Here is a 20731-nt window from a genome sequence, read left to right as displayed (position 1 = left end):
CAGGCTCCCCAGATTCTGATGTACATTTGCTTTTATTATTTTCTGAAGAATAATAAAAATCGCAACTCAAAAGGGTCCTAGGACCGCCGCTCGATAGCACCCTGAGCACCGGCTTTTGTACTTCGCTCGCAGCAGCCCAAACACCTGGCAAATCGATGCACTCGGCGCCAGGTTCCAGCCTCTGCTCTCTTAACGGAGTCGAGAGCGGAGGAGCTCGGCGCTCGGCTGCTTCGCCTTAGCGGCTGAAACTGGCGGGCGTCCCTTTCCCACACCAAGATGGCGGCCGCTCGAAGCGGCGAGGCGATCTGAGGCTGGCCGCTCCCCCACCCCCTTCCGCCGCGGGGGAGGGAAGGCAACCTTCTGCCGGGAGGGGGCAGGTCGCTCCGTTATCTGCCCGCCGCCACTCGCTGCGTCGACAAATTCCTCCGCCCCGTTCCGGAGGCTTCTGAAGCCCGCCTGGGGTGAGCGCGCGAAGGGCGAGGGGCCACAGGGCGGCCAACGGCCGGGACCGGTTCAAACTGAGGAGGCGGGAAAGGGGTCGCGCGGGGTCCTTGCCCCCACCCCCTCGAGGGGCGGGTGCGCATGCGCAGTGGGCGTGGCGCCTGGGCAGCCCGGGGGCGAGCGGGGTTTGCCGACAGAGGGCGTCGCTGCGCCGCTTGGACCAGGTGCAGTTCAGAAATGGGCAGCAGCAGCAGCCGCAGGTGAGGAAGCGGCCGGCGACGCGGGCTTGGCCGCTGCTCTTGCCAGCTCTGGGTTCGGATGCTGCTCCGTGCAGCGGCCCGCAGGCTCCGCCCGCTGCTGTTTTCCGGCCACTGGGGCGATCATAATCGAGGCATTGTCCTTTGTCGGGAGCGATGGAAACGATCCTCCCTACTTCTTAAAACTATTTGATTTGATTTCCCCAGACGAAAGGGGTGCTGTTGCTCCTGGATCTCTGGCATCCTTTTGCGGTGACTTGTGTCAAGCCGGAATGTGCTCCGCTGCCGGGCTCCGAACTCTGTGGCCTTTGTGGAGCTTCGATTGGATGCCCAGAATGAATGAATGAATGGGATGGTGGCAGGCTGGTGCTGAATGGGGGAGAAATGCAGACATTGACCCGGCCAGAAGGAAGCAGCGGGGCATGGTTGGGCTCCAGGTCAAGAGTAAAGAGCTGGCCCAGGACTTGTCGCATGGGGCTGTGGTGCTCCACAAGGGCTTGGGTGTCCACCTATTCTCTCTATTAGGCTGGCCCTTGCTGACTCTAGCAGACGCTTGCTAGTAGAATTGTAGACTTGGAAGGGACCAAGAGTCCAACAGCCCTGCAGTGCAGGAATCTTTTGCCCAACTGGGGCTCGAACCCGTGTCCCCGAGATTAAGAGTCTCATGCTCTGCCAACTGAGCTAACCCAGAGATAGGAACAAATAGAGCTGTTAGTAGGAGAATAACGCTGGAAACATAAGTTGCCCTTTTCTGATCTTATAAAATCATGCGACTTTGTAAGTCCCTTGCAGTAGAGTAATGGGTGGGTGCCTTTCTTCACATAAACAACCAACACCTGTGTGGACTTCACGGTATAGGTGATACTGTTCCCATACTGCTTGTGGTATACCACTCTTCCAGGCACCATGTCATTTAAAACTGTTGCTGATAACTATTGTAGTTAAATGCTTGATAGCCTATCCACTACTGGCAAGTTGGAAGCCTCAGAAGTATTCCTATGAAAGGTGGCTGCATGATGTAACAAAATTAAATTGCTGGGGTTGTTAAAATCACTTGAGAGGTAACTTGCAAGTGCTGCTTGTGAACACCCATTTTTACAGGACTTGCAGCATCCTCCTCCAAGTGTTTACTCAGAAGTAACTCCTACTTTGTTCAAGCCCACCTACTGCTAAATAAGTGTCCATAGAATTGAGTTGTCAATCCTGTAAATCGTTCAGTCCTTTCTGCCTATAACCAGGGAGCCCTGCTTTGTACAGGGACCAATTCTGCTGAGTTACAGCTTATTGTATGATTGTCTGTGTGAGGCCTGACCTTTAAGAACGGTACATGAAGAAGCAGAGGCTTGTTTTCTAGCTTATATGCAAAAGCAAGGTTTCTGAGCTCCCTTTATTCTGTTAGTGAATTTGTTATGAATGCATCATAAACAATTAATGAGGGAATTCTAATATGCAGATAACTTTTCTTCAAAGTCTTCTTCATCAGATGAAATATTCCATTCACAGGTTGAAATATTCTTCAGGAACTTAACCCACTAGTTTACATTAATATCTCTAACAGCTGACATTGGTTAACATCTTGTATTTTTGTATTATTTGTAAAATACATTACTATAAGGAGGTCAAAACTCCCCCTTTTTAAGAGCCTATGCTTTAATTTGGCATTTTTATGACAGCTGTGTATAAATGCATTCAAAATTCAAATAGTTTATACAGGGGAAATCATGTTTATTCAGGAGCTGAATCTTTTTAAATTATTGTGAGACTCAAAATAAAAACTGCACAACTATGCTTTGAGAGATATTGCATGTCTGTCATTTTAAGGGGGATAAAGCATTATTCAAGAACAGAAATAGTGCCCCACTTCCTGCATCAGTATCCTTCCTGAGGCAGGATGGGGAAAACCTGAGCATCTGAGGTGACAGAGACTGGAAATGCTGCAGAGGCCCTGGAAAAAGGACTGCTTCTTTCAGTCTTCTCTCTTTCTCCTCCTTTTCCTTCCCTTTTCCTTCCCTAGTTTGGTACTCTGAACAACACCTGTGGGAATAATAGGACTAATGCCTACTATTGCTGCACCATCACTAGCTTCTAAAGTTTGATATCACTGAACATCACACAGGACTGAAAAATTAAATTCTTCTCTCCAGTCAATTCACTTTATCCTAGAATAAGAGATTATAAAACTCTCATTCCCTCACCTCCATGGCTCTTACACACTTTCCTTTAAAAAATGCAGGATTCAATACAGTACTCACCCTGAACATATTGTAACAATACAAAAGCCCAATATAGTTATTTGGTCACTGTCCTTGTGTTTCATTGAAAAAGATCACATGGTGTTAATCTGTTTAAAACTAGTGGAACAGAGGCTTGGTTCTCACCTTGAAAAACATTCCTCTCCTGCCTTTTAACATGAAAATCAGCTAAACCAAACTGCCTGCTGAATCTGGGATCTTTTTTCAAGCCCTGGAATGTCTGGAGGATAAAGATAAACTGCTGAGAAGGCACACCACTTCACCCTCCTGCTTCCCATTTCATTCTTTAAAAAGAAAATCTTCATTCAGTCCCTTTCTGCATTATGATTCCACTTTATGGGAGGGTTATTCTCATTCTCTGTTTCTTAGACCTTGTCCTGTAGACGGGAACGGGGGAAGGAGCCCAGGCGTGGCAACACATTCCCAGGCCCCTGCAGGACCACCATGGCTTATGATGACTCCAAGAAAAAAGAAGGTAGGATTGTTTCATAATCTGAGAGGTGTTACGAGGAAAGTACAACTCCCCCAGTCCGTGGAGTGAGAGACTAGGAAAGAAAGCCAGTGTCCTGCATGGATTGGGTTTCTGCAGCATTCCAGATCCCTCCCTTGTACTCAGAAAGTTAAGTGTACCTGGATTGAAACATGAGTCTCACAAGCTCCAAAGTGCTGATTAATTTTTATCAGGCTTGGCCACAAGCAACACTTCCTAACCCTTGTCAGCTCCGTAGAATTATAATTGGATTGGGGCCTGGATCCAGACCTTCAACACAGCACAACACTGATGCCTAGGTCCTGATTTGGCTGAGAAGCCTTTTCAGTTCTTGCTATCCAAGGGGGGGAAACCCAAGAGTAGCAATAAAACTAAAGCCTTTGATACGGCAGCCTAAAGCATTTCCCTAAAGGTTTGGGGCAGTGCTTTACAGTAGTGAGTAGATTGTCTGTATGTGTGTGTATGTGACTGCTTGCTTCCTCTTGTGCATTGTGTTTTATCTTTGGCCACAGTGACAGTTGTGAGAGCGTGCCTTGATTATTTCTGACCACGCCAGTGTTTCCTCCTTCAGACTGCTTAGAGAGCTACCGAATTGATGGCGTGGGACTAGTAGCTGGCAGAACCCAGCGAGAAAAGAAACGTTCCTACAAGGACCTGCTTCGAGAAGAGGAGGAAATAGCTGCTCAGGTCAGGAAGAATTCACAGAAGAGGCTGAAGGTGAGAGAGTCTGAGAAGAGAATGGGAAAAGCTTGCCAGTCCAACTTTGCCTCTCCCAGCCCAATTTGAACTGCTCTGTTGGTAGCAAATGCCACATTAAGAGAAATGAGAGAACAGGATTCTTGGGGTTATAGAAACAGATGTAGAAGTCATACTATTTCCCTATTTTAGAAAGTTCAATAAAAGTTCTAAAAACTAGGATGAGATGAATGTAACTTTTTATCATCCACTCATCTTAAACTGCTGTTTGAATTAGAGATTGAATGATCATTACAGAATAGAAATTATTCTTTTGGATGCATAGGTCATCATTATATTGTTGCAGGATGCAAACTGATAGGTTGTTTTTTGCCTGATTCTGCAGGTAGCCTGAAAAATAATGAGGTGTGATCTATCTCATTCAATTCCCTGGGGATGTTAACACAGACAGCTTTTCCTCAAAACATTTCCTTTGACCTGAAATCTCTCCTATTAGTCTAGAGGTGATTATTTGAGCTTTGCTTTTTCTTCTTCTAAATCTTCAGCTTGGAAAAGCTGTTTTCCGCTCTTAAACAGGGAAGTTCTGCTTTCTCTTGAGAGTATCATTTCTAAAATTCACATGGCAACTCAGACCATCTTCTGTTTCAAAGCACAGAAATGCCATGCCATAGAGAGCATATTTGTTAGCTAATGTGACTTCTATGATCATCTGCATTAGAAATGAATATGTATATGCCTTCATTACTTGCTTCTTTTTCTTCTTTCCAAAATGCTGTTATCTTCTTTTGCAGGAAAGTGACATTTTCTTGCTGGGGACAGACGCTTATAAGAAGAAGAGGAAGCACTCCAATGAGTACTATTACAGAGGTAAGAGTGGAAGCAACATAGGAAGGGATATGACAAAGGAGAAAAGTTGAGCGGTGATTTTAAGGTTCAATTTGTACTTCAAAGGTTCTGCCAATAGGCTTTGTGCTTCCTGGGGGTGAAGTGAGAGACCAGGTCTTTTTTCACAAAGCTTCCAGTCTAAGGGAGCTTCCAGATAAGAGAGAGGCCAATCAGTGAAAGGGAGGCAGCTGTATATATTGCATAGTCACTTTGACAGCTAATTTATTTTCATTTACTTATAAAAAATTTATATACCACTGTTCATAAATAGCATCAGAGTAGCTTACAACAGTCACATATAAAACCATACAATAAACAACAAAATTTAAAAGTCAGCAATCAGCTAACTGTTATGGAAATAGGCATTCTGAATTGCTTGAATAAGCCTGGTGGAATAGAAAGGTTTTCAGCAGGCATTTAAAGGTTGAAACGGAAGGCGCCTGCTGAATCTATTGGCAGGGTATTCCACAGGGCTCGGTCGAGGCTTGGTTTTGTGTTGCTGTCAAATAAGCCTCACCATCTTATTTGTAAGTCGACTTTCATGCCTGGCCTCCCATCACAGGTGTCACTGGCTTACCAATAGGAGAAGAGGCAAGATCAGCTGTCAGTGTGTTTGTTTATCACTGCCACCTCCCCTCTCCCAGAACGTTGCACTGACACCACTCACAGGTCAGGTAAGAGCTGCCAACCATTACTGAATACAGTGGTGCCTCGCAAGATGAAATTAATTCGTTCCGTGAGTTTTGTCGCCTTGCGATTTTTTTCGTCTTGCGAAGCACGGTGTCGGGAAAGTTTTGGAAAAGCTTCAGAAACCACCAAAGTCTTTAAAAACCTCAAAAAAAGGCTACTACACCGCGTTCTATGAGTTGCTCCTCGAAGTCAAGTCGCAACTATATTAACGGTGTTAAGAAAAAGGAAACAAACTTGCAAGACATTTCCGTCTTGCGATGCAAACCCATAGGGAAAATCGTCTTGCGAAGCAGCTCAAAAAACCCTTTCGTCTAGCGAGTTTTTTGTCTTGCGAGGCATTCATCTTGCGAGGTACCACTGTACACCAGAAAGAAAATAGCCTCTTAAAAACCAATGTGTCCTTATATTTCAGCCTCACCAATTGGCCTCACTGATTTATAAACCAAAATTGATTTACTGTAGGATAGCTCTTAGCAGTTCAAGACCGAATATCTTCACCCGGCCATGAAGTTATGATGGTGTGCAAGTGAAGATGGGTTTGTTGTTTAGTATACTTCCATTGATCCTTCTTCTCTGAACTCTTTCAGAACTTTCTTCATTTGAGTTATCCCTGCCTTTGGAATCGTCTGCAAAGAAGAGGAAAAAAGTAGTGACAAGCCCATCCTCTGCTGACACTGCCATGGATCTGCTTAAGGCCATCACCTCGCCTTTGGCCACAAGCTCCAAGTCCTCGAAGAAAGCATCTGAAAAGTCATCTCATTCTTCACTCTCTGCTTCTGGCCATTCAGAAGGCAAGAAGGAACACCACAAGAAAAAACTGAGTGGCAGTAGCAGTGACCTGTCCTTGGATGAAAGTACTTTCCACAAGTCCAAAAAGGTGAAGCCCCCCTATGTGAACACTGAAATGTTGACCTTGCGTGAACCTGATGGCTTAAAGATGAAACTCATCCTCTCACCTAAGGAGAAGGGGGGAAGCACAACGGAGGAGCCCTTTCCACATCCATCAGCCACAAAGAAATCCTCTAAGAAGTCAGCTCGGGACGAACAGGGATCATTTCTCCCAAGTCATGATTCACACAGCTTTTCGAAATCATCCCGAAAGAAGCACAAACCACTGGAGAAGGAGCCGCATCCCTCTCCAGCCGCTGAGAGCTTTAGCCCAGACACACCCCTCTTCCCTGAAGGCCAAAGCAGTGAATTTGAGCTTTCAAGCCTGGAACCACAAGCGGAATCAGGTTCCTCCTCTGGAGGTGAACTGGAAGCTGGAGAGCTAGTAATTGACGATTCGTACCGGGAGATAAAGAAGAAGAAGAAATCAAAGAAGAGCAAAAAGAAGAAGGACAAGGAGAAACACAAGGAAAAGAAGCATTCCAAGTCCAAGAAGAGTTCTGGGCTTTCTGGGCTTTCCTCTTCACTGGCAGTAGCAGAAGTAACAGCTCCACTCCCAGTCTCTCCAACCAGTGCTCAGTTTGCCGTTCCTGCCCCTCCTCCTCCTCCACCACCGCCACCTGTTTTCCATACAGATGGCCAGAGTGAGAAGAAGAAGAAGAAAGAAGAAAAGGAGAAGGTTGAAAAAATGGACAAAGAAAAGGTAAAAAGGAAAAAGTGGCAGCACAAGTGGGTAATTAGAAATGCTGAGGACTGATGTTCCCAAAATAGAGGGCGCTAGAGTGTTTTTTCCAGTTTAGTTAGTTAACTTCAGAAATAGGAACCAAATATATAAATTATATTGATTGTTGTCTTCCTGAACTGCAGATAAGCAGAAACACTCTCAAGGAGTACACTTCTCTCCCCCCCCCCCCCCCGAATGTGTTTAACATTGAAACAAATTGGTTTCTGCTTTAGAAATATTTAGGTAAAAGTAGCCGGTAGAAGTAGCTATTTTATTCATTGATGGCAGCCCTGTACTGCCCAGTAGCTGAAGCTCTTTGAGTCATGTATATAAACATTGATAAAATACAATGAGAATAGCAAAACAATTGCAGAATAAAATAAGAAACTTTAAAATAGCAGTTTAAAACACAACATACCAGATACAAATCAATAAAAGTTAAATACAAATAGGCATTGAAACTTTTAAACTCAAAACCTCAAAATGCACAAAAAACCAGTGTGGATAAAAATCTACATTTGTAATAAATCAGGGGTTTTTTGTTTACACTGCATTTTTTTAAAATTATATCTACTCTGTTTCTCTTCAATAATAACTATAACTAAATAATAATAACAACTAATAATGATTAAGCCTGATAGAAGCATGATAGCCCTACACAGTGTTAGAAACAGATATGAAAGCTATGAGCTAAATGGCACCTTAAATCTAGGTTATGAGTGCAACAATGGAATGTCTAGGCTTGCTTTTTTAATAACAAGAATACAAAGCTGAAAATGAATGAACTGCAACTAAAATATTATGCCCATTTTTCACATGGTTTAGTCCTTCCCCTGCCCATCGCCCTAATATTCTTAAGAGGGTCTTTTCTCCGGTCTTCAGAGAGTAGCTGGAAGTGGGGAGGCAGAAAAAGGTCCTCCTTTCTTTCCACTCTGCAGATTTAATCTGAAATCTTAGGCTCAGTACTGCGCCCAGAACTCAGAAGCTGCTCGCGCTAATGAAATTCCCTGTCGCAAAATGCAACTGCAACAATGGGAGTTTCGAACACTGGCCCTACAGTAAATATCTAAGTTCAATCAATGTCTCTACCAGATACAGGATGGTGTCCAACTAAGTTATGCAGAGTATACCCATGGAAATTAATAATACTAAGTCATGATGTAGTGAGATATAGCCCACACTGAGTTTGAAAAAAGGCTTTTATGTAAATGAAAAACCAATTGGATCCTTTCTGAAATATGAATATGTATACTCTACCTGCCAAACATAGGCATATCAATTTAACCTAATGAAAATAAATTGCTGTAGTCTGCCCGGTACCTTTCAGACATCAACCTATCAAGGTAAGAGTGAAGCAGAGAAGATCCATACTGGAAAGAAGAGAAAACAAAAATGCCCACTGTGCAGTATATCCCCATACTTAACTTTGTTTGTATACTGTTATGGGGCTTATTGTAAGAAAGATCCAATATCAGTCAATCAGTTATTTTACTTGTATGCTGCCTTTCTAAAGTTAAACCACACTCAAGCTATGGTTTACAACATATAAAAAAATTACTAGCAAAAGTAGTCATAAACAATAAACAAGACATCAAAAAGTACATAACCAAATTGATCCATTTCCACATAACTCATAAGATACAAAATAAAGATACAAAAAACTAACAGCAACACCCCTCCCCCACAAAACCACTTAAATAATGCCTCAGCCCAAGATTCTGTTCAGCAGCCTCAGCTTTTGTAGCAGAAGTCAGTCACAGCCCTGTCCTCCCAGGCCAGGTAGAGAGAGGCCTGCAAGGCAGGGAGCAAGTCTTCCAGGACTCATAGCCAAGATGGTCTATATGGGAAGGGGTTAAATACATTCTAGCTGTCAGTAGAGAAGGAACAGTGCAACAAAGTGATGCATGGCCTAGTTGTAAGAAAGAAAGAGTGGTTTAAATGGTATTGTTTACGACCGCCGCATCTAGAGTAGTATATCCAAAAAAATTGAAAGAAAGAGATACTCACAAAAGGAATTTGGCAGAATAAATTGATAGAATACACAAAATTAGTAACTGAAATTAAGAAATAAGGATGAGTCACAGATAAGATGGGTGGAAGTGCTTTGAAGAGTATCTTAGAGGGTATAATAGTCAATTTAACCTACAAGTAGGAATGAACATATGAGCAGCAGATAACACTAATTAAAGGAAGACACACACTAACTAAAGGAATGGGTGGAATAATAGAATATGCAGCCGACAAAAGACTACCTAGAATGCCATGGACAGAGATGGACTGGGAAGTCTGAAGATAAGAGATAAATGATGAATTGTATGATGTATATATGAGTTTTTAAAATACATTAAAAATAGTAACAACAAATGGTATTGCTTAGTTGTAAATTAACATGCTTTAATAGTTAGATTCCCGCCATTGTTTAGGAAATAGGAAGAAGTATCAGTAGGAAACTTGATTTAAATCAGACTTACATTGACCTTTTTTTCTTTTTGATATAAATAACCTTGATACTAAGCAATCTACTGATTAAAAATCCATTAAAAAGCATGGGAAAATAAAAGAGTACTTGCCTGGTACTGAAAAGGTTACCAAGTATGCACCAGGCATGCCTTTCTGAGAAAGATGATGCAGTGCTGCCACAGAGAATACCTTCCCTTTCATATCCATCCTCTGGGTCTCATTTGGCACTACCACTCAGAGAGGTCTCCAGCAATGACCTCAAGGACTGAGTATGAATATAAATAGCTAGATAACATACATCATACAAAAAGTCGGCTTGAAATTAACCCACTCCTAACTTGTCTAAGAGAATGCACCAGGAGATTATTTTCTTTGGGGATTTCTAAAGGAGCTTGAATATTTTACAACATATTCCAACAGAAACTTCTTGCTTTCTTTTTCCGCTTCCTGATTAGCCAAAGAAGAAGAACATGTCTGCCTACCAAGTATTCTGTAAAGAGTATCGTGTGAACATTGTGGCTGAGCATCCAGGAATAGGTAATAGAAGTGTCCGGTAAGGTTTGGGAGAAATCCAGAAGTGGACACACTGCACTTCACTTTCTCTCTTTCCCCCTGCAGCCCACCTGTATATCCCCCAAATCTGCTCCAGAGAATTGGGGTACCTTTTGGAAAGGAGAGGCAGGGGAGAGATAGGTAGGGGAATGCCTGGCATCTTTACAGGCATGATGTTGGATCCTGCCCATTGGGCCACTGCAAAACGAAAGCTGCGGAGAAGAAATGTTTAAATGTTTGAAAGAACTCTGCCTGCTCCAGCGAAGGCTCTCTGTTCCCATTATGAATCTGAGCGATACACTTTTTCAGAAAGCATATAACCAATCATTCTGGGCAGTCTCTTTGGTATTAAAGTGGCAGCAGAAATAAAAATGGCACTAAGAGTTGTAATGCAAATGCCATTCTTCACTGCTTGGTCAAGGTGTGATTATCAAGCAGGGCATTCAAAAGTACTTTACTCAGGCTTTTTCAGAGGATTCAAGATGGCTCTGTGCACATGACTTTTGGAGCTTGGGGAGTCTAGATCAGCATACGTGTCTCCTCTCCAGAACCCCATGTAAAGGGACTGAAGGTTTTTTTTTTTCAAACTTAAGAAATACAACCATATCAGACCTCCAGATCCCTGTTAGAAACGGGCAATTGTGGCTTATGTCATAAACAAAAAATGATTAGCACCCTTGCTAGGAACAAACATGTTAACATTTAAATTGTGAATACTCGGAGCGTAGGCAGACGTACAGTATTTTTTCTCTAGGTAGATGACAGGATTAAATGCCACATATATGCATAGCAGTAGAAATTACCTTCCATTCTGCTGTCACATATCCTCCCAAGCATAGAATTCTGAATTCCTTGGCTCCTGCTCCTTTCCACTTTTTGTCCCAAATCCTGACCATGTAACATGCATTACAACATTGTGTGGGATGGACTAGACCAGCCACTAATGTAAGAGAGCTTTAAAAAAGGGGATTAGACAAATTCATAGAGAATAAGGCTACTTTTCATGATGGCTGTGTGATACCTCCAGAATCAGTATACCTCTAAATATTGTTTATTGGGGAACAAAAGTGGGAGTGGTGCTGCACTTATGTCCTCCTAGGGGGCTTTCCATAGGCATGTAGTTGGCCCCTGTGGGGGAAAGAGGTGGGCTAGCTAGGTCTCTGGTATGTTCCAGCAGGGCTCTTCTTATGTTCTTGCTCAAATTCCTCGCTGTGATTTTTTTTGCAACTGTTCCATGGATTGTTTTTCCAAGTATACAGGCAATAATGAGATATTTTAGCATCATGTGTATTGTAAACAATGAGTCCTATAACGGTTCAAGTAGTTAACTGAATGTACATAGAAAATCTCTGCTTTTCTCTGAATGGCTTACTTTCTCTGATTTCCCGTTAGATTTTGGTGATCTGAGCAAAAAGCTGGCAGAAGTTTGGAAGCAGCTTCCGGAGAAAGATAAGCTGGTAAATATCTGATAAACATTTGTACAGAAAATGACGTGTGTAGGCAGAAAGCTGACTTGGTCCTGGAATACTGCCACCATGGTTCTTGTATTTATTACTTTCCAAATCTGTGTATTGCATATCACCTACCCCTGCTTGCAAATGGGAAATGTTTGGTATTGATTCATTCTCTCTCTCTCTCTCTCTCTCTCTCTCTCTCTCTCTCTCTCTCTCTCTCACACACACACACACACACACACACACACACACACGGCCAGACATGCTTTACAATTGCTCCATCTGTATGGTTGGACAGCTGATGTTGCCTTTTTTAACACTAGTTTTGTTTTCCCTATTCTTTTCAGGTTTGGAAGCAGAAGGCGCAGTATTTGCAACACAAGCAGAATAAAGCAGAGGCTACAACAGTGAAGAGGAAAGCAACCTCATCAGAGGGTGCACCAAAACTGAAAGGTAACCTCTATATTCCACTGTTTCTTACATACCATTCTTAAAATGAGGCTGTTCAAGTGTAAGACGAGGGTGTCTGTTAGTCCATTATGAGTGTGTGTGTAATCCAGGATCTTCAAAGATCCTCAGTATTTATCCCACACAGCTTTAGATGGCAGAGCCTCCATGTTGCTTTATGCAGATGGCATGCCCTTTGTATCTTCATCCATGCTTAGTATGAGGGACCCTTTTAAGATTTTGAATTCTTTTCATTTTGAAAAAAAAGAACCTCTACCTTTGATCTATGCTAAAACAAAACTTAATTTGCTTGATAAAAGGCCCAGGCCACATACACAGACAGTAATACTACAGTGGTACCTCAGGTTACAAACACTTCAGGTTACAAACTCTGCTAACCCAGAAGTAGTACCTCGGGTTAAGAACTTTGCCCCAGGATGAGAACAGAAATCGCACAGCGGCAGCGGGAGGCCCCATTAGCTAAAGTGGTACCTCAGGTTAAGAACGGTTTCAGGTTAAGAATGGCCCTCCAGAATGAATTAAGTTCTTAAAAGAGGTACCACTGTAATTTGGAATACTTTAAGGACTTTAAATATTTAGGAATGCAGTTTAATCAAAATCATACCTGCGTATCCACAGGACTTCCAAACCTATAAGTAAGGCCATATGAAACTATGCTTGCTTTCAGGAGTTAATCTAAGATCTGCACTTAAAAGATTTTTCTGGGGAAAGTTATTCCACATGTGGTATATGGTACAGAATATAAAGCTGCTCAACAAATGCTGTTGGAGCAAATTCCCAATAGATTGTACAAATTAGGCCAACAATGTGAAACCTGAATAATTAAGGACAGACTGATTCTCAGTTTCCTTAAGGCTGTTGCTACTGTAGCTGCAAAACAGTTGAACACATTTTTGTTTCAACAAGCTTCTGTCTCTGGATGGAAAGGTTTAAAACAGTAAAAAATGAACACCTATCTTTTGCTTTTTGTAGTGTTTTGAAAACTATTTTTTAGCTGTTTTGTGATATGTTTGTGAATCAGCTAGAGCCAAATGTAAGAGATGATTCATAAATAAATAAAACTGCATTAAAAATAAAGTAAGTTAAAGAAATAGTGTGGGCTAAACTTCTATGGCCATACAGTTTGGCTATGTAAACTGTGCAGTTGATGCAGAGTTTTCATAATATGTAAAATGCAGAAATAAGTGTTTTACTTTCTGTTTTCAGCTTCTCTAACAGGGGCACTTTCACCCCATAAGAAGTCTCCATCTAGCACTGTAGTGCTATCTGCATCACCTGTCAAAGTTCCTGAAACGGATCCCATAGATGTAGCTGCACATCTGCAATTACTGGGTGAATCTCTAAGTCTTATTGGCCACAGGCTACAGGAGACAGAGGTAGGTGCAGGAACCTTTGCACGCGAATGTAGTCATTTCATTTTTAAACAACAGAGCTATTTTATTCACAAAGTTCAGATATAATTGGAATAAACTGAATTGAACAAGTTTGCCTGTTCTGCATACTGCATTCAGTGCCACATTGAACAAACTTTATTTACTCCAAGGGCTCTTATTTGTGTACAGTCTTACCTCATGTTACGTTTGCTTCACGTTGCGGCTTTTCAGGTTACTTCCGGGTTCGCAGCACGCGTGAAGCGAACTGCACTCTATAGCGCACGCACAGTAGCAACACTCTACTTATGGACTTTTTGGGGTGCAAACGGCACCCCAAAATGAATTGCGTTACCACTGTATCAAGACTCCACTTTTGCAGGTTAAGCAAGCTTCATTCCTGAGTTGCCATCATCAAAAAAAACCTCATGGTTTCCAATTCTATGTCAAGATGTTTGGTTGAACTAAGGTTTATATATATAAAGCAGAATAAATGTTTTCCAAAATACATATAAGACACAGCTCTTGCTTGGCTACTGCTGTGTTTGAGGGATTAGATGGAAACTGTTGATCACATTAGTCTATTATACAAACTACCCGCAGCCATTTCATGGCATCATTCTGGGATGACTGCCTCTGCAGAACAAGATGACACGCCTTGCATTACTGCTAATGACATTAAATTAAAATGCCCAAATGGGGATTTTGGCAGCTACCCAAACAGTTTGCCCTGAAATGATGAATCCATTAAGAGTGAAAAGCTCTTGCATTGTAAAGTAGCATGAAGTAACAATCCACCCAAATTGATTTTACCCTCATTTACTAGTTTAACTACATTTCGTGTCTGGGTATACAATTCCTGAGTACATTTCTCTTTTTATTTACTTTTTGCTTTCAGGTGATTTTTCTGTTTCCAACTTTGTTTATATGACTTACTTCTGCTATAGTCAGGCTCTGTTTCTGGGCTTCCCATGGGTATGTGGTTGGGCGCTGAATAGAGACCAGAATGGCCTGATTCAACAGGCTCCTCTTATCTTCTTAGTATAAGACAGGGTTTCGCCAAAGTTAGGTCTCTAGCAGTTTTTGGACTACAATTCTCATCATCACTGGTCCTGCTAGCTAGGGATGGTGGGAGTTGCAGACCAAAAACAAAGAGCTGGATACCCAAGTTTGGGGAACCCTGCTAGGATATGAAACTGAGATCTATTGCCTCTGAACATGGAAGTTTAACATAGCCCAGGGGTGTGGATGCTTAAGCCCAGGGGCCAAATGCAACCCTCCAGTCCTGTCCGTGAATCTTGGGACTCTCCCCAGCCATACACCCTCTTCCCCGGCGATGCCTCTCACCAGCCCTGCTTGATAGACTTCTTCCTTGTTTTTGTCTGGCTGGAATGAGTCCTTGGATTCTGAGAAGGACTTTTGCTTGCTTGCCTGGATGGGCACTTGAGGGGAGTTTCAAAAAAACCAGCCTCTTGTACAGAGATAAGATTGACATTAATTGTTCTGCCCTTTGCTAGAATGTGTCCCCTGCCCCACACTGAACAGAATGAAACCCTTGAGCTGGAAAGGCTTTCCAACCCCTCATATAGCCATTAATTTGTGGCTTGTAGTCATGATGACTATATGGAAGCTTCCAGGTACAGTGCACATCAAACATTTAAGCATCACAGTAAGGAAATACAAGGTGGGAGCACCTTACTGGTATCTTGCGCAAAGCTGCTTTGTCATCTGCTGCACTCCCATATTTATCATTCTGCCTGGTGCTTTAGACATAGGGCGCAGGGTTGCAGCCATGGTGTGTTGAGTAGAAGCGGCCAGAAATAACTTCAAAAATGAGAAAGTATATCTTCCATCTCTGTTCCTTCATTCTTGCATTTGAGCTTCATCTTTGCTAAGGGAAGAGCGCTGTTAGAATTCTTGCTCCATAATTGCAGTCATGGGATTGTTGTCTTTCACATGACGGTGTATGTTTTGACTCCACAGAGTGGGAAGTGACGGAGACAGGATGTTTGTGTTACTGTGTTCCATGAAGTGGGACTGTTGTCCTTTGTTCTTTTCCTCTTTGCTGTCTGATGCTAGAGAGAGAGGAAGCCATGTTGCAGTGCTCCGGGTGTGTTTATGTGTAAATAAAGTAGATTAGCCAAAATGCTGAGTTGCAGAGGTCTGTCACGTGAACTGCGCAGACTCTGCAGATCCCTAAGTGCTGGTGTCTGTTGGCATCGGTTGCTGTGATGTTCGGGCTGAAGAAAGCTTTTGAAGCTCCCGAACGATTGACCAGGAGGGAGAAAACATGCCAGTTGGGCATGTGTCTCTGTCAGGGTCCTACTCGAGAGTAGGACGAGCTCCTGACAAGCGCTTCAATAAGCAAATCAGGGTTGCCAGCTCCATGAGAATGAGAGAATCTGTGCTGGGCCTAAGACAAAGATAACAAACTGACATCAAGACAAATCTCTTACTACTACTTCCTTTTTTTCCTTTCCAGGGTATGGTAGCTGTATCAGGAAGTTTATCAGTGCTCCTGGATTCAATCATTTGTGCTCTAGGCCCTTTGGCATGCCTGACGTCCCAGCTCCCTGAACTAAATGGCTGCCCCAAACACGTTTTGGTAAGTTCTGTGTTGTTTTGGAATGCCAAGGTCTCACACTATTTCTTACAGCTTCCCTCTGCCCATGAAAGGCATGGTTTTTGCCATAACTGTAGCACACATTCAGCATTTTGCTTTATATGTAGGATACTCCTGTGTTAGTACCCTCTTCTCTCACAGCTTAAGGAATTTATAGAAAGGAAAGGCTGATTGAACTTAGTAGGATTCAAGTTGTCTTATTTTCCATCTGCCCTTGTGCACAATCATGTATTTTTAGTCCTGGAGTAGCCAGTGTGGTGCCTTCGAGCTGTTGTTGGACTCCAACTCCCATCAGCCCTAGCAAGCATGGTCAATGGTCAGTAACAATGGAAGTTGTATTCTTTACAACATATGGAGGGTGCGATACAGGCACCCATTTGCTGGGTTGAACATGCAGTTTGTATTTAATTTGTTGGTGGTGTCCGCATGTCTTCCTTGTTGCACTTCAGTCCCTGTGTTCAAAGCACACTTTTTTTGTATGTGAGATGATGCAATATACACTCCATACCAGATTTTGTATTCATTGTATATGAATAGAATCTTTAGAGGACCAGTGTGGTGTAGTGGTTAAACTGCTGGACTAGGACTTAGGAGACCAGGGTTCAAATCCCAACCCTGCTCTGCACCTCACTGGGTGATCCTGGGCCAGTCATAGAAATGTAGAGTTGGAAAGGACCTGAGCCCTTTCTAGCCACTGTCTCTCAGCCTAACATAATTCTCAGGGATGTTGTTGTGATGATTAAATGAGAAGGGGCAAAACTATGTACGCCACCTTGAGCTCATGGGGGGGGGGATATAAATAAATAATGATTTTGTTATTGAAAGAAAGCTTGTGTAAAGTAAAAAAAATAAATAGAGGATAGTGCATTTTAGAAAACAATATGGCATCCGCATCCTACTTTTTCTCCAATGAATGCAAGACAACATAGATGGTACCCCGTCCCCTTATCAAATCAACCCTGTGGGATAGGTTAGCCTGAGAGGTGGTGGCAGGCTCAAGTTCACCTAATGAGAATTGAACCCAAGTCTCCCCCATTCTAAACTAACCCTTTAACCATCACAGCACATTGGCTGTGGAGCACACCTAATTATGTGGAGAGTTGCTTCATTTGTCCCAGGCAGCTGAAACATTTATTAAAGACTGTTCCTCCTGCAACCTGCTGTTAATATTTTCTACCAGCAGGCGGCTGTGTTATGTAAGAACTGCAATTTTATAAAAACATGTCTTGAATTTATTTTAAATATTCATATCCTGCCTTTTCTAGGATGCTCAAGGCATCTTCCATGTTAAAAATTAAAGCACAATGCAGCAAGCTAATACATTCAGTGCTAAAAAGCAGAAAATCAGTAAAACTTAATTCTGAGCAGCAGTGCAGTCCAGTTTCGCTCACCATGGTGAATGTTCCATTTTCCTTTCTTCTCCAGCTTGGAGTTGAGGAAGCAGTGGGGATCATCTCTTAAGACTTGCAGTGAGCTTTGGAGGTTACAACAGAACTACAGGAAGATATCTGTTCCCCTTTCCAGTTCCACAGAGGGCTGAGTCTTGCCATTTTGAGTCTCTGTGTTCAGTATTAAGCCTTTGGCACAGGGGTGGGGGGGCAAGGTGACCATTTTGGCAATGATTAGCAAAGATAAAGCACACCGTCAGTGACCCAGTCTTACTGTCTACTCAGAAGTGAATTAGATAGGACCTAACTGCAATCTTAGGGCTAGTTTCCTGGGTGTAAACCCCTGCAAGCATCATGGAGCTTATTGCTCATGTGCTGTAAGTCCTGAGGACCATAGATTTTAGTCCAGCTACCAAGACCAGCCAAATGTTGTGGCTCTGGCTTCTATAGAATTGGGTGCCATAAAATCATTGGTGCTGAAATATTTCTTTATTGGCTTAGTGACAGCTATCAAAGCCCAGGGCAAATGAAAATATTCCCCAGTACCTCTGAAAGATCGACAGGCTTTTGTGCATCTCAAAAGGAAGCACACTGTCTACCTTTGTCATGTCTTTAGGTGTTTGGTTTTTCCTAAGTCATTTGTTCTGCTGCATTAATGTCAAAGGCATGCTTGTTTTTTTTATAAGATACTGATTCAATTTAATATGCATTTCTCTCTCTCTCTCTCTCTCTCTCTCTCTCTCTCTCTCTCTCTCCCCCCCCCCCCCCCCCCCGGCCACCTTTCCAGTCAAACACATTGGACAACATTGCATACATCATGCCTGGACTCTGACAGGAAAAGGATAATGGGAAGTGACGTGCTGCCAAGTAACTGAAGTGTGTACAGATACACTATCCTGGTATTCTTCCAGAGGACAATGTATAGGGCTTTGAGTTTTTCTGTCTGTAATATATCAAATAGAATTATAACTATTTTGCTTGATTTTACGAAAAGTTTCAACCGTAATTTGTGGGAATCGGTTTTGTCTCAGATTGGATGTCTCTACAATTAGAGTTGGGAAATATTTTGATAGATTAGCCTTAATATGGTTGGGGTGGTCTTTTTTAATGACTTTGTTTTACTTGGAAAAGTCAAGCAAGTTTGGTTGAAGAGTTGGCTTGCATGTTGTTAAAATAATGGTGGGAAAGAAAGTTGAGGGGATAGTGTTTTGCTGAGGGCTTGTGCTGGCACCAGGAATCCTCATTAAATCTTCCAGTTGTAAGTAGGTTGCTAAATACAGATTCAGGTGTGGTGAGTGAATTCTCAAATTCTTAGGAGAAACAAGGGCTTCTTAATATGGATAAGTAGTAAATCCTAGTGAAAGCCCGCATCACTTCTTCACAGGTTGTAACTAATCAATGGATTGTGATATTTTAGAACTCTGCTGGGATATTCTAAAGAGGAGGATCCACAAGCCCTACTTTCAACTCCTCCTGATTTTAGCTAATTTCTCTTCCCCTCTGCTGTCTCTCTACCCCCACCCCCAGTACCCTTCAAAAACTAGTACCTAAGGTAACACCATAAAAGATTGAGGGCCGGGGCTCCTCCAGCTCCCTTACAGTTCACATACTGATTTATAATTGCTTATCACCAGCAGTGAACTGACGTGGTCCTCCTCTCGTGGTGCTGAAATGTGTGTTGTAGAGGCAGTGATTAAGCTGAAATTTAAGGGCTTTTAGCTGAGAGGAAGACAATGAGAGGGCAGGTCCTTTATCCCAGTCACAGGATTTAGCGCTTTGAGTGCCTCTTTGAGGAAGCACTTCTCTCACACCTAGGATGAAGTGTGGCATTTTTAACATGTGTATTAACATTTTCATATACTGCATCTGTAGTAGATTAATTTATATTGTATATTTCTGTATATAGCTATAATGAAAGCAAAAATTCCCTCCACCAACCATGTATGGAAAACGAGAACTATGTGTTTTTACCTGGATACCCTGCCAGAATTGCATTTTATCTGCCGTTTTCAAGCATAGGCTGACAATGAAGGAAATAGTAGCGGTGGGATTTGGATGGTGGATGGAAACAAAAACTGAAAACTTTATATTCTGCCCTAAGTTCCCTTGCCACTTGTTATTTAGAAAATTGAAAAGTGGCAGACAGTGGGATAATTTTTGTTCCAGGACTAGCAAATTAAATAAATAAATTCCATGCTCTGTCTTCAGACCCCTAGGGTTTAAAAAGGTTTAAAAGCCCCTACCCACATTCCGCCCAGCTGGCTCAAGCCCAGTAGGGAATTGACAATGGCAAAAGAACCACCTTTGCATTCCACGTGCTCCACCCACTTTAGGATCACAGGCTCAGTGTATGAAAACTATTTCTGCCCACCTTTTCCAAACTTCTTGGCAACGTTTTAATAAAAAGGTTCTCACTTTCTTCACAAGTTTTCCCTAGTTAATCCCAAGGGGGACAGGCTAGCTGTATTAGGTGCTATTCTGTAAACAAACCCATGTGCTGGGAGCTAACGTCTTGATTTTTACAGAGCCTTTTGTGTCTCAAGTAACATTTGAGCTTTGAAGAGAATCCTGGCACAATCACTTTAAACCTGGATAATTGTCAGAAACTTCCTTTCTACAGGAGACGTGTAACATTTGGCTTTGAGTCAAACAGTCGAAGGGGCTCTACTGCAGTTCTGCCATCTGCACTATGGCAAACTTGACTTTTTAAAAGATAAATGTACTGATGTATTTTTATTTAAAATTTGTAAACATTTGTATAATCTGTGTTGTGTGACATTTGGTACTGGAGAGCTTTGGATATACCCCTCATACTTTTTTACATTTGTTATTTCCTGCCATCTAGTCCAGATTGCATTGTATAAATGTTTTGCTAATGTATATAAACTTTTTTAAAAATCGGAACTTGAATCTTGATTAATTTCATATGCCTCATGACCACCGATATTTCATCTATGAGATGTTTGGTCTTGGCAAATTACTTATTTTTTTAAAATCAGTTTTACAGCATCCCTGTTCATAACCCCCACACTTCACAACTATATATGTTCTCTATTTGGTAATTTTTACATGCCTCAGTATAGTCCATAACTA

At 42.2% G+C, this 20731-nt stretch overlaps 1 protein-coding gene across 6 annotated transcripts; it reads left to right on the top strand.

The window, feature by feature from the left end:
- Positions 1–240: 240 nt before the first annotated feature.
- HMGXB4 (HMG-box containing 4) lies at positions 241–20542 on the top strand. Of its 6 annotated transcripts, none has more exons than XM_028745938.2 (11): positions 321–461; positions 3320–3425; positions 4012–4157; positions 4928–5003; positions 6299–7302; positions 10239–10320; positions 11728–11792; positions 12137–12242; positions 13464–13633; positions 16110–16232; positions 18426–20542. In XM_028745938.2, the coding sequence occupies exons 2-11, from the start codon at positions 3395–3397 to the stop codon at positions 18468–18470; spliced, it is 1848 nt and encodes a 615-aa protein (XP_028601771.2). In that variant the 5' UTR covers positions 321–461; positions 3320–3394; the 3' UTR covers positions 18471–20542. The 6 variants fall into 6 exon arrangements, with proteins under 6 accessions (XP_028601775.2, XP_028601771.2, XP_028601773.2 ...); XM_028745940.2 differs by lacking the exon at positions 18426–20542 and adding an exon at positions 17676–18352; XM_028745939.2 differs by lacking the exon at positions 321–461 and adding an exon at positions 582–701.
- Positions 20543–20731: the final 189 nt, after the last annotated feature.

The sequence above is a fragment of the Podarcis muralis genome, chromosome 10 (genome assembly GCF_964188315.1).
Source record: "Podarcis muralis chromosome 10, rPodMur119.hap1.1, whole genome shotgun sequence".
NCBI lineage: Eukaryota > Metazoa > Chordata > Lepidosauria > Squamata > Lacertidae > Podarcis > Podarcis muralis.
Note: the sequence above shows the minus strand (reverse complement) of the source record. Positions and strands in the feature narration are given on the sequence as shown.